This window comes from Alexandromys fortis, unplaced genomic scaffold (assembly GCF_014885135.2).
Source record: "Alexandromys fortis isolate MF-2015 unplaced genomic scaffold, M_Fortis_MF-2015_v1.1 scaffold_84, whole genome shotgun sequence".
Lineage (NCBI taxonomy): Eukaryota > Metazoa > Chordata > Mammalia > Rodentia > Cricetidae > Alexandromys > Alexandromys fortis.
The window spans coordinates 600,715-613,257 of NW_026068017.1; the positions used below are offsets into that span (position 1 = coordinate 600,715).

Genomic DNA, 12,543 nt, shown 5'->3' on the forward strand with positions numbered 1-12,543 from the left:
TGTTGGGATTTCCATACAGGGTAGGGAGTTACCCAACTCACCCTTGAGGCCTCTCCCAGCTAAGGATGGGCCCAGACCTGCTGAGCCACACTTAGCTACAAGTAAACTGAACTTGACAAGTTCTGACCTTGAGAGTAGGAAGGGAAGCACCAGAGCCAGAGTGGGGACAGGAACAGAGCTGTGATCTTAACAGAAGAGTGGAAGATAAGGGGAGACGGGACTCTGGAGCCTGAGCCGAGGAATGAAGGAGGCCCCAAGACGCCAGGGGCACAATAGGTCTGACTGGAGCAAAACAGCACCCCTACTTCTCAAAGCCTTTTTCCTTTGCTCCCTTTGAAATACACAGGTTCTCCCCAGAGCAGCCCATCACTACCACAGCAGGGGATAAGGGAGAAGCAGGACATAGGATGCCCCCCTGCTTGTGGGCAGTCCAGTGGCCATCCTGTCAACTGCCATTATGGAGTCACCGTGGTCAAAGCCAGTAAGGACAGACTGCCTCCTTTGTTGATCACTGGGAGGAGATTGAACCCACACTGACAGCTGAAGGAAACATTATTTTCAGTTAGGGATAGATTCCAATGATATTACTGTTTGTTTGTTTGTGTGTTTGTTGAGACAGGGTTTCTCTGTGGAGTCTCTACAGCACTCACTCTGTAGACCAGGCTGGCCTCACACTCAACCTGCTTGCCTCCTGCTCAACACTGTAACAGACACTGTGAGCTCCTGCTCAACACTGTGACAGACACTGAGCTCCTGCTCAACACTGTAACAGACACTGTGAGCTCCTGCTCAACACTGTAACAGACACTGTGAGCTCCTGTTCAACACTGTGACAGACACGAATGTTGCATACTAGGAAGACATTGTTATGTACACAAAAGTTTCTCATGTAGGAAATGTTTTAGCTTTTTCCTAAATTATTTTCAAAATCAATTTTTTAAATACACACTGTTGTTGATTCCTGTTTCACAGAAGAAAAAAACGGAGGCAGAAGCTCAAGGTCACAAGGGCAGATGGCAAGCGTAGCCAAGGTCAGAAATGACAGCAGTTTCCCCAGAAGACTAATCAGAAAACAGCAGGCGTTACCTTCGTTCTGTGGTTCTCTGCATTCAGCCCCTCATAGAGAGATTTGTTGAAAGCTATTTCACCAAGGATCTGCAGTTCGGTTACATCTTTTAGTAACTATAAATTGGAGAAAGGTAGGGTGTGGAGGAACACACACACACACACACACACACACAAAAACATTTTAGATATGAACTCATTGTTTCAGGAGAGTTTCAACCATCTTTCCCTTCAAATATATTCCCTCTCCAGTATTCTGTTAGCCTCTGTAAAGGTCGCAGCCATCACACAGCTATCCAAGTCACAAGCCTGTAGTCATTTTCCCCAACGCTTGACATCGTGCCACAACCCCCTCCCAACATCAGCTTTGGACAGGTCATCTAAAACAGTCGGTCATCCATGTGTCCCTTGTCCTCCGTTCCCACGTCCACCTCAGTTGCAATCACATTGCTCTTATCTGAAACACTGAACAAAGTTAAACTTGACTGTTCCCACTTTATCATAAGGCCTTTCTAGGAAAATAAAATTTGAGCAGTGTTAAACAAATTAACAAGTGCAAAGTCCCAATGGCCACAATGATATTAACAAGCTAAAAAACAGAAATAACAGACTATCTGGGCATAAGGGAGAGATAAGTGAGAAAGGACAGACAGAGAGAGCAGATTCTTTGCTTGTCATGAAAGCAGAATGGATTTTAACCTAAGTGTATCCAACTCCAAAGTCCACTGCTTCTGTTTGTTAGGAGTTTCTGATTTTTTTGTGTTTTGTGTGTGTGTGTGTGTGTGTGTGTGTGTGTGTGTTTCAAGACAGAGTTTCTCTGTAGCTTTGGAGCCTGTCCTGGAACTAGCTCTTGTAGACTAGGCTGGCCTGGAATTCACAGAGATCCGCCTGCTTCTGCCTCCTGAGTGCCGAGATTAAAGGCGTACACTACCACCGCCTGGCTTGATTTTTGTTTTTAAAGGAAGATAGCACAGTCTAATGCTAGCTGAAGAATTATTTCATTTTTTAAAATCATGTGCATATATGTGCACGTGTGCAGGTGAGTGTGGGTGTCAATGGAGACTAGGAGAGGGCATCAGATCCCCCGACAGCTGGAGTTATAGGTGGTTGTGAGCTGCCCAACTTGGGGCCAGGAACCGAACCACATCTTCTAGATCGGTACACGCTCTGATACGTCTCTTCAGCTCTTTAAGAATTATTTTGTATAGGTTAGGGGGAAAGCCAAGACAAAGAGACCGTGCCAAAGGTTTATGCAACAGGCCCCACAAAGAAGATGACTTGAATGACAACCACATGAGTAGAGACAGAGAAGGTGGGATGGCAGGGTTTGTTGCTAGGATACACACGGGGAAGTAGCAAAGAGGACTCATGGGTAATTCCTTTCTTGCCTTTTTTTTTTTTTTTTTTTTTTTTTTTTTTTTTTTTTTTTTTTTGGTTTTTCGAGACAGGATTTCTCTGTGGTTTTGGAGCCTGTCCTGGAACTAGCTCTTGTAGACCAGGCTGGTCTCGAACTCACAGAGATCTGCCTGCCTCTGCCTCCCGAGTGCTGGGATTAAAGGCGTGCGCCACCACCGCCCGGCTAAAGTCATGGGTAATTCCTACACGTCTATGTGGAAAAGGATTAAGATACCTACTACGTACTTGCTAAGAGGAGGTTGGGACAGAAGGTCAAACAAGCGATCTACTCTGGATGACATATTCCAGATGCTATTATTCCTTCTAGAGGCGAGGCCCTAGAGCTGGATGACCCAATCTGCATAATTTTAGTGGTACCTGCTTAGTGTGGCCCAGGGAGATCTCCGCAGCCACAGTGACATTTTCTTTATTCGATGTGATAGCACAGATCACGGAATGCCACTCTTCTACATGCTGCAAAAGCAAAAAAGTGAGTTTGCTTACTCCCTTCTCGGGATATCTAGGATAGAGCATCTAAGGTCCCAGAGCAGACATTGTGAGCAGTTTGAGCAAACCCCTTCGCCCAAGCAGAGTCAGTCACCCTGGCAAGCAAGACCAGTGAGGCTGAGAGTCACAGAAAGAACTTTGCAGAAGCTGCGACCTGACCTCTGCGGTCACCCTGTTAAGGGGCTCTCCACATCCCTCTCTCGGGCTCTCGAGGAGACCTCACTCACCTGAACAGGATCGCTTCCACACGCGCTCTCTCGACTCTGCGTGCACTCAGTGTGGGCCTGAAACGAGATCCCTGCCTGAGCCGCCCTGAGCGCTCTAGGTCGCGCTAGGCATCTGCCCCCTGGCGGCTTCGGGAAGTCCGGCGAGCTGCGCAGCTGAGAGCCGGCGCTAGGACCCGGCGGGCGCGCACGCGGAGTCTCGCGGTGTTTCAGTTTGAACTTTCGGGCGGGCACCCGCCATGGCAGCGTCTCTCCCGGCACCCGGGACCCGTTTCTTCCGAACGTACGCGGCGAGGGGCGTCCGGAGGTCGCAACGGCAGCCTAGCCGGCAGGCCGTGCCATGGTTCCAGCCGCCGGATCCGAAGCGCGCCTTCAGCAGCAGCAGCTTCAGCGGCAATGACCAGTCGTCTGCCACTTCCGACGACCCTGACGACCCCGATTTCCCTGGCAGCCCCGTGAGGCCGCGGCGCCGGCGTCCTCCGAGACGCATCTCCCGGGACCAGAAGAGCTTGACAGCCACCCAGAGGCTGCGACCTCGGCCCCCGCAGAAGTACAGCACCCCGCGCGGCCTTCTGCGACCGCCACTCTTCCCTAACTGCAACTTGGGCTGTCTCAGCCCGGACCTCAGCGTGTGCAGCCAGTCCAAGGGCAGCAACGACCTGGGCACCAGCGCCTCCCTGTTCAGCTCTCCGGCCTCCCCCGGAGCCCCCGACTCTCCGGATGCAGCCTCTGCAGTCCCCAATGGCTTCCTCTTGCCGGAAGCCTCCCTGGAGGAGGCATCGCTGCCCTGCCCCCTGGAAGCAGCAACAGATGGAGGCGGGTTCAACACGATGGCCCACCAAGCCGAAGCCAGCTTCGGGTCAGCTCTCTTAAGCCTTGTGGGCTCGGGGACCACAGAAGATAACGAGTTTGGAACAGATGGAAATAATGCGGAGGAGTCGTGCCGTGAGACACAGCAGGTGGGAAACAGGCTAAAGGGCTGGGGTCTGGCAAGAGAGACCAGGGCCACAAGTCAAAAGGTGATGTCTCAAGGAGCCGACCAGATGGATTGTGGAAAGGCCAGTAATTGCAAAGACCTTTGTGTACCAGGGCAAATCTGCAGGCCTAAGAGAACTGAATCGCTCCAGAAGAGGAAACAGCAAGAAGCGATGGGAACCTCGGCTCTTTACGAATCTAAGCAGAGAAGGAAAGATTCAGTCCCTCCCCTGGGCTTGAATAACATCAGTGAGACCTGTTTTTGGACCAAAACCAGAGCCTCCTTCAGCTTCCACAAGAAGAAAATCGTAGCTAATGTGTCAGAGGTATGCAGCAGCGGTCTTGCCTGTTCTCCCTCTAGGTCCTTCCTGTCTGAATGCTCAGCCCCTCTTACCATGAACAGAACCGTTTCCTCCTGCCACTCCTCGTCTATGTATTTGCTAAGCCCCTTAAAGACCCTGCAGGTCACAGACAAAAAGTCATCTTACGCTGAAAAGGTTTATGGGGAATGTAATCAGGAAGGGCCTATCCCCTTTAATGACTGCCTTTCCACTGAAAAACTGGAGCGCTGTCAGAAGATTGGGGAAGGAGTGTTCGGGGAAGTGTTTCAAATCATTACTGATCAAACGCCTGTCGCCCTAAAAGTCATTGCTATCGAAGGACCAGATTTAGTCAATGGGTCCCACCAAAAAACCTTTGAGGAGATCCTACCCGAGATCATCATCTCCAAAGAGCTGAGCCTCTTGTCCGATGAGGTGTACAACCGCACAGAAGGCTTTATTGGGCTGAACTCCGTACACTGTGTCCAAGGGCCTTACCCTCCTTTGCTGCTCAAAGCCTGGGACAACTATAACTCAACGAAAAAATCTGCAAATGACCGGCCTGACTTTTTCCAGGAAGACCAGCTCTTTATTATACTGGAATTTGAGTTTGGTGGGGTTGACTTGGAGCAAATGCAAACAAAGCTGTCCTCCCTGTGGACTGCGAAGAGCATTCTACACCAGGTCACCGCCTCCCTCGCAGTGGCAGAGGCATCGCTGCACTTTGAGCACCGGGACTTACACTGGGGGAATGTGCTGCTAAAGAAAACCAACCTCAGGGAGCTCCGCTACACCCTCAATGGCAAGACAAGCACCATCCCTACCCATGGGCTACAAGTTAACATCATTGACTAAACCCTGTCCCGCCTGGAGCGGGATGGCATTGTGGTTTTCTGTGATATCTCCTCCGAAGAGGACCTCTTTACAGGTGAGGGTGACTACCAGTTTGAGATCTACAGGCTCATGAGGAAGGAGAACAGAAACTGCTGGGGTGAGTATCACCCTTACAATAATGTGCTGTGGCTACATTACCTCACAGACAAGATTCTGAATCATATGCGCTTTAAGACTAAACGTCAGACCACGGCCATGAAGCAAGTTAAGAAAAAACTGCAGCATTTCTACAGAACTGTCCTGAGTTTCAGCTCTGCCACTGACCTGCTCTGCCAACACAGTCTGTTCCAGTAAGCCGGTACTTAGTGCTCACACTGAGTCCACCTCCAGCGCCTCTGGAACTGTTTTTAATCTCTGCCACCACTGGAGCAGAATGGAGGTAACAGCCCATCTTTATGAGTTCCCTGTCAGCTTTTTAAAAGAGAATCTTGTTTTTAAAGGTAACCAAAATGTTTAGCGACATGATTAAACTTGCTTTTAACAAGTGTTCTTAAAAATAAACTACATAGAGGACAAGTGTATACATCTTATACGTCCTCTTTCTGTCAGCAGAGTCAGCAAACCTGACACCCTATGTAGGATGAGCGAAAACAAATCAGAAAAGCCCAGCCCTCAGCTGTGGTCCTTCCTGCTCCTGATGCTGTTGTCAAGGCTGGTGCAGGAACCAGACCTCAGATGAATTATTTACTGAATGCAAAAAGGATGTTGCAGAACAGAGCAAAAAAAGAAACTAGAGGGTCAAAACGGAGACGGTGTACACCAGCATAGGGGAAGTGTGGGGAATGTTTGTCAGATTCGTTCTCCAATCACACAGAAACAGAAGCACAATTTATAGATTCTCAAAAGGGAAATAAATGCCTCTATGGTACTGATGTTTGGATTTTTGCTTATTTTCATCAAAGGGAAATAGATGGCTTTAAGATCTAATAATTCATTTTCCTCCTACTTACTCCTATACTTCCTCATAATTCAGTAGTCTTATCTTTTACTCCTAAAGTTCATGTTGGTTTGTTTGGGTTTTGTTTTTAAAGTTTTAAATGCATATTGGTTTGTGTGCAGGTACAGGTTGAGAGGCAAGTAGGGTTGAGGGACAAGTAGAAATAAGAGGACAGCTTCAGGTACCATCCTCAGGAATGCCAGCCACCTTTGTGACAATCGTTCATGGGCCTGGAGTTCACCGATTCAGCTAGATTTCTGGGCTAGTGAGTCTCAGGGATCCTTCACTTTCCTTGCAGTGAGATTACAAGCACATACCACCACCACCAGCATTTTTACATGGATTGTGAGAATCAAATCTCGTGCTTATTAGGCAAATGCTTTACTGAGTTATTCCCCCAGCCCCTGTTTTGTTTCTGTAGTCCTAATGTTTGAATCTAGGCCCTTGTGCAGGATAGCAAGCAGCCTTGCACTCAGCGGCATCCTCAGCACTCTTTATGACAAGATCTCACTAAGTTGCTCAGAGTAGTCTTGAACTTAAACCATAGCCAAGCTGGCTTAAATTTATGATTCCTTGCCTCATTCTCACAGATAGCTACGATTATAAGCCTGTGCTGCCAGGCCTAGTTAAAGCTCTAGTTTTCATACCTTTGAGAATCTGTAGTCTCTGGAAAGAGATGGATCATGATAAAGAATCCTTGAAAAACCAGAAAAGCAAAAAAGCTGGGCAGTGGTGAGACACCTAGGAGGCAGAGGCAGGCAGATCTCAGTGAGTTCGAAGCCAGCCTGGTGTACAGAGCGAGTTCCAGGACAGCTAAGACTACACAGAGAAACCCTGTTGTCTTGGGGAGAAAAAAAGAATCCCATTTCCCATTTAAATACCTGAGTCTTTGTTAGATTCTTCACTCTTACAATCTGGAAACCTTGTAATTTGATGGGGACACAAATTTGCAACTGGAATACAGCTCCAAAGAGATTTTCCCCATTTATCTGCCAAATAAAATGAGCAACAAGTCAATGCTCAGTGACTTTACCAGCCTTAGGTGGACAGTAAGCACTATGTACTTACGTTAAAGAGTAATTCTTTGTGGTCAGAAGAGCTCTGGCTTGTGTCCATGTACATCACTGACGGTCTGCAATGAGAGGACATGCATGAGAACTTAAACTCCTTCCTGGTTCCAACTGGAAAAGCTAGGACAGGTAGCACCAGGTCCTTAAGAGGACTCTAGGCTGAAGGTCAAATGTTAAGTGCTTTGTAAGGCAGTTGGGACAAAAGAATATTTGCAAGCTATACAGTTGGACTCTGCTGAGTAGCCTCCTTTCTTTTCTCTAACTTATGTGTTCACGTGTGGCAGTGCACTTGCTGTGGGTGCACATTGCAGGCCAGGTCAACAGCAAGTCCCCTACACTATCAGTTCTTGACAGTATCTCACTGAACCTGGGAGCTTGCTATTTCAGCTAGACTGGCTGGCTGGTGAGCTGGAAGGATGCCGCTCGTACCCCACCCACCCCAGCACTGACTTACACACCTGACTTTTACATGGGTGCCAAGAACCTGAAGTCGGGTCCTGATGCTTACACAGGGAGAACTTTTCTCACCGAGCCATCTCCCCAGCCCTTCTCCAGCCCCACAGTCCCTCCTTTTCCATAGCATCACAACAGTTTCCTTTTGTAGCAGGACCAGTTGGCACTGTGCTTTTGACAACCATTTTGGTGTTTTAAAAACCCAACATGACACATGCGAGTGGTGGAGTAAAGAACCCCAAACTGCGGGTCCATGGGTAGAAAAGTAAAAGTTTATTCCAAGCTGCCAAGGCTGTCTCTAGCATGGCCTTCAGAGTGGTGATAGGCACCACAGGTGGTTTTAATCGGAGAGCCAGCTATCCCTTTTGCCAGTGGTAAGGGAAATGACTCCTGACAGAGTGGAACCAGTTTAACAAGTCCTGAGGAATGCGAGCTTTTATCTAACCACCAGAAATCCTATAGTCCAGGTTGAGCTGGGACTCAATTTTGGACAAGTCAGTGAGCTGCCCTTTTTGTGTGTAGGAGGCTACCCTTTGAACCTGACAGTATCCTAGAGAGGCTGGGCACTAAGCAGCCTCCTCTCAGAGAAGGACAAGGCCCACATCCACCCTACTGGGCACTTCTGTCCACATGAGAGAATCTCCAATGCTGCCCTCATTGCACGACCATCACACAGATCCCTTGCGAGTACTTACCTGGAAAGAACTGCAATGAAGGCATGCCTGAATTGAAGGCTGTGGGTCTCTCTGGCCAAAGACTTCTCATCGGAACTGGGAATAAAAATGTCAATTGACCATACAACTGCTTTGTTACCTTGACTTCCTAACAAACATGTCCAAGATGAATCTCTTGGATTTCACACTGAGGGAAATTTGGTTTTAGAAGGATTTCTCAGCTTCCATCCTTGACATTTTGAGCCAAAGGATGACCTGTTACGGACTTGTCCTCCACACTGAATAATAGTTACTAACATCTGTCAAAGGAAGCCAGTATCACCTCCTAACTCATGGCAATCAAAATTAGTTCTAGAATGCTGAGCATGGTGGCACACACCTGTTCTCCCAGCACTCAGGAAGCAGAGGCAGAAACAGGCAGATCTCTTGAGTTCAAGGCTAGCCTGGTCTACAGAGCAAGTACCAGAACAGCCAGGGCTACAGAGAAATCCTGTCTTGCAAAAACAAAACAAAAATCTTCAGACATTGCTTCAGGAGTAGAATCGCCCTTGTTTGATCGCTCCCAGCACCGTACCCTGTTCTGCCCTAGAACACGGAGGCTTGCAGAGTTCTGCCAGAGTTGAGAAGGCCAGAACTAGGACTCAGGTTCAAAGCCCAGCCCACCAGAATATACCTTAGTGTTCCTTTGTGTGAATTCGAACATCTTAAGTATCTTTGATGAGAGGAAACTTCTTCGGGTTCTGTGAGATACCCCATTTCTCCCAGAACAGTGAGAGAACCAGAGAGAACCAGAGCACTCTTGAACACGACAACATTTTCCCCCCAAGGCCAGATACTAAGTCTGCTAACACAGCCACTACTTACTTAGAGATGGTCACAGTGATATCTGCTGTCCTGTTTGGAAAGATACTCTCCTCTAGCTGCCAAATCACTGAGACATTTGCCTGTTTTAAAGGAGGAAATAAGACCTAAGTAAATGGGGGAACTAGTCACTTTCAAACTGGCTGTGGTGATTTGAATAAGAATGGCCCCCATAGGCTCAAATACTTGACTGCCAGGAAGTGGAAATCTGACAGGATGGGAAGGATTAGAAGGTATGTTTTTGTTGGAGGAAATATGTCTTTAGGGAGGTAGGGGGAGCTTTGAGTTTTCAAACGCAAACCAGGCCAGTCTGCCCAGGATCAGGATGTAGCTCTTGGCTACTTCTCCAGCACCCTGCCTTCCTGCCACCATGATGAAAAGGTACTAAGCTTCTGAAGCTGTAAGCGCCAAATTCAATGCTTCCTTTTCTAAGAGTTGCCTTGGTCACGTGGTCTCATCACAGCACCCGAACAGTGACGAAAGCAGCACCGGGAGACCCAGTTTACATTCCCCGTGGGTTTCTCTTGGTTTTGTAGCACAGCCACTGTTTCATACAAGCTCACTCTGCAAATGCCGAATGAGCCAAACAGATGGTGTTACTCTCCTTCAAGTAAAGGAAACTACAGCCGAGTTTCTGCACAGTCCAAAGATAATTTGGTTGTCTGTTCCTTCCACACTACTCCCGCTTCTCTCTGCTTTCCTCGGAGAAGCCAACACTGGCCATGCTATGCTTCAGAAAACCATTTCCTATACCCCCACCGGTCTCCATTTCAGGGCAGGCTTAGCAGTTGTGAACGCAGCAAAGGGAAGCATGGTGACCACAGCTGGAAGATGCAGCTGCGGTTGGGAGCTCAAGGGTAGTGAGAAGAGCCACCTAATCACAACAGACTCACAGATGAGCGCTTGAGTATGGGGTGACCAATCTTGCAGTTCACGACCAGGACTGAAGCAACTGGCTTGGGTTCATCACACTGAATGTCTGGAGAGAGCGGCTGTTAAAACAGAAGATGTCTTGGTTTTGGTTTTAATTTTTATTTATTTTATGGGTAGGTATGTTTTACCTGCATGTATGTTTTGCAAGAATGTGCGTGCCTGGTACCCTCAGAGGTCAGAAGAGGGCATCAGATTGAATGTTTGGCTGGGGGCTTCACCCCAGCTCCTGGCATCCAGGATGGAATGTTGGGTGGAAAGCTCCATTTCAAGCCCCTCCCCTGGGAGTTGCCTCAGTCCAGACCCCACCTCTGAGAAAGTCCTCCAAACGGTGACCCCTCCCCAGAGAGGGTCAAGACCACTCCCACAGGCTATTTAAACTGCTCTCCCCTCCCCCCCCCCATGAATTTGTGGATCTTCCAGTTCTCCTTTCCCCCTCCGCGTTTTTCCCGGCCCACCCACGAGTGCTGGCATCCACTAAACCTGGGTTTCTTTTAATTCAGTTTGATTTGGTCTGATTGGTTTATTGTATCTGCAGAGAAGTTTGTCAGCAAGAAAAACCTTAAGAGTGAGCTGTCATGTAGCTTCTGAGACTCAAACCCAGGTCCTCTGGAAGAGCAGCTGGTGCTTCTAACTGAGCCATCTCTCCAGGAAATGGAGCGGTTTCTTCACACAAATACAACAACCATTTGCTGATTTGTCTACTTGTCAGACTTGGTCCCTGGCCTGCTCACAACTGAGGGTCGAATTTAAATCCAAAGCCTAAGGGTGGTGTTCTGTGAGTGAGGCACAGTAGCAGTGGGGACCAGTTCCAATAGACAGGATTGTATAAAGTCCTCACTGAGAGGAAGACATTGGAACTGGGCTGTGGACCAGTGTGGGTGTCACACTGAGATGGAGGCTCAAACACTGCTATGTGGCCTTCTAGCTAAGGCTCCTCATCTAGATTTCCAGACAAGAGCGGGGTGGTTTCCTAGTTCCCAAAAGAACTTCAAACAGCAGTTCCTGACCATCTTTGAATTAAGAGAACAGAACATTTCAGTGTCATGACACTTGGCAGTCACATGCTTGCAAGCCCATCTTTGCAGCTGGTCTTGTGTCTGGTGAATAGTTGGGTAGAATGTTTCACTTCCTCGATTCCTTAGGCATTAGAATTTATCTTTCACAGTCCTGATTAAAGAAGACTATACACGGGCTGGAGAGATGGCTCAGAGGTTAAGAGCACTGGCTGTTCTTCCAGAGGTCCTGAGTTCAATTCCCAGCAACCACATGGTGGCTAACAACCATCTTACAGATCTGATGCCCTCTTCTGGTCTGCAGGCAAACACGCAGACAAAACATTGTATACATAATAAATCTTAAAAAAAAAGACTATACACAAGGAGGGGGTGATCATGTGGTACCACTAAAGGTTTTTAGGGCCCAGATTTGGAGAGGATTCGTCTAATTGCAATTCTTATACTAGAGTAGAAGGAGTAGAAGGAGGCTGGTGGCAATGGCAGGGAAGCAGGTGAGCAACAAGGAAAAGGCATGGCAGCATGCTTCCCAAGCCTCTGTGTCACAGGTACCTTTTGTATTCTCTTAAACTGTAAGTTTTTGGGATAATTCAGAGCCATGTTTGTCATGAAGGAGTCTTCCCCGGAGTTAGTCAGGTTGATGTTCATGGTCAGCTCCTTTGTGACACCCACCACCAGTTCCTGCCTGCAAAGGGTGGAGAGAGAGGAGAGAGAGGAGAGAGGAGAGAGAGAGAGAGAGAGATCGCACATCAGCAGTACATTTAACCTAGAACACTTCCCGCACTACAGAAAAGCACATTCTTAACTATCCTCCAAGGTGAACTGCAAAAAAGACCAGATTTTCTTCCTTTTAACAGAGCTGACCCCCTGGCTGCACCACAGCCTTTACAGCTTCATCACTAAGCAATTTGCAAGATTATAACCACTTACTTAGTGGTTACCATGTAGCAAACTCCATGACCCATAAACTCAACTGATCCTCAGAATTACTCTAGAAAGTAGTATAGTTACTTTGCATCTTGCAGAAGAAAAAAGACTGAAGCCAAAAGACGAGAAGCCTTTATCACTGAGCTGTATCCCTAGCCCATTTTAGCCAGTTTCATTCTGTTGCCTTAGGCTGGTTGGTCTGTCACTATGTATCCCAGCTGGCCTTGCAATCCTCCTGCCTCAACCAACCAGTGCTGGCTGAGATTACAGATAGGAGCTACAGTGCTTGTCAATG

General features: G+C 48.0%; 2 protein-coding genes across 3 annotated transcripts in view; one reads left to right on the forward strand and one right to left on the reverse strand.

The window, feature by feature from the left end:
• Itgae (integrin subunit alpha E) overlaps positions 1-12,543 on the reverse strand; it is a 57,327-nt gene that overhangs the window by 2,113 nt on the left and 42,671 nt on the right. The window contains exons 21-29 of one of the 2 annotated variants that reach the window (XM_050162819.1): positions 11,874-12,006; positions 10,269-10,367; positions 9,379-9,458; positions 8,536-8,610; positions 7,386-7,449; positions 7,199-7,306; positions 3,195-3,251; positions 2,839-2,934; positions 1,087-1,182 (exon numbers count right to left, since the gene is read on the reverse strand). In XM_050162819.1, coding sequence (XP_050018776.1) covers positions 1,087-1,182; positions 2,839-2,934; positions 3,195-3,251; positions 7,199-7,306; positions 7,386-7,449; positions 8,536-8,610; positions 9,379-9,458; positions 10,269-10,367; positions 11,874-12,006 — 808 coding nt within the window. The remainder of the gene's footprint in view (positions 1-1,086; positions 1,183-2,838; positions 2,935-3,194; positions 3,252-7,198; positions 7,307-7,385; positions 7,450-8,535; positions 8,611-9,378; positions 9,459-10,268; positions 10,368-11,873; positions 12,007-12,543) is intronic. The other variant, XM_050162821.1, reaches the window with a different exon arrangement.
• On the forward strand, positions 3,290-7,190 carry Haspin (histone H3 associated protein kinase). Its single transcript, XM_050162822.1, has one exon. It carries the CDS (start codon positions 3,431-3,433, stop codon positions 5,339-5,341), a length of 1,911 nt encoding a protein of 636 aa, XP_050018779.1. The 5' UTR covers positions 3,290-3,430; the 3' UTR covers positions 5,342-7,190.

Excerpts from the sequence above, each read along its gene's own strand:
- Haspin (XM_050162822.1), top strand. The coding sequence starts at position 3,431 with ATGGCAGCGTCTCTCCCGGCACCCGGGACCCGTTTCTTCCGAACGTAC.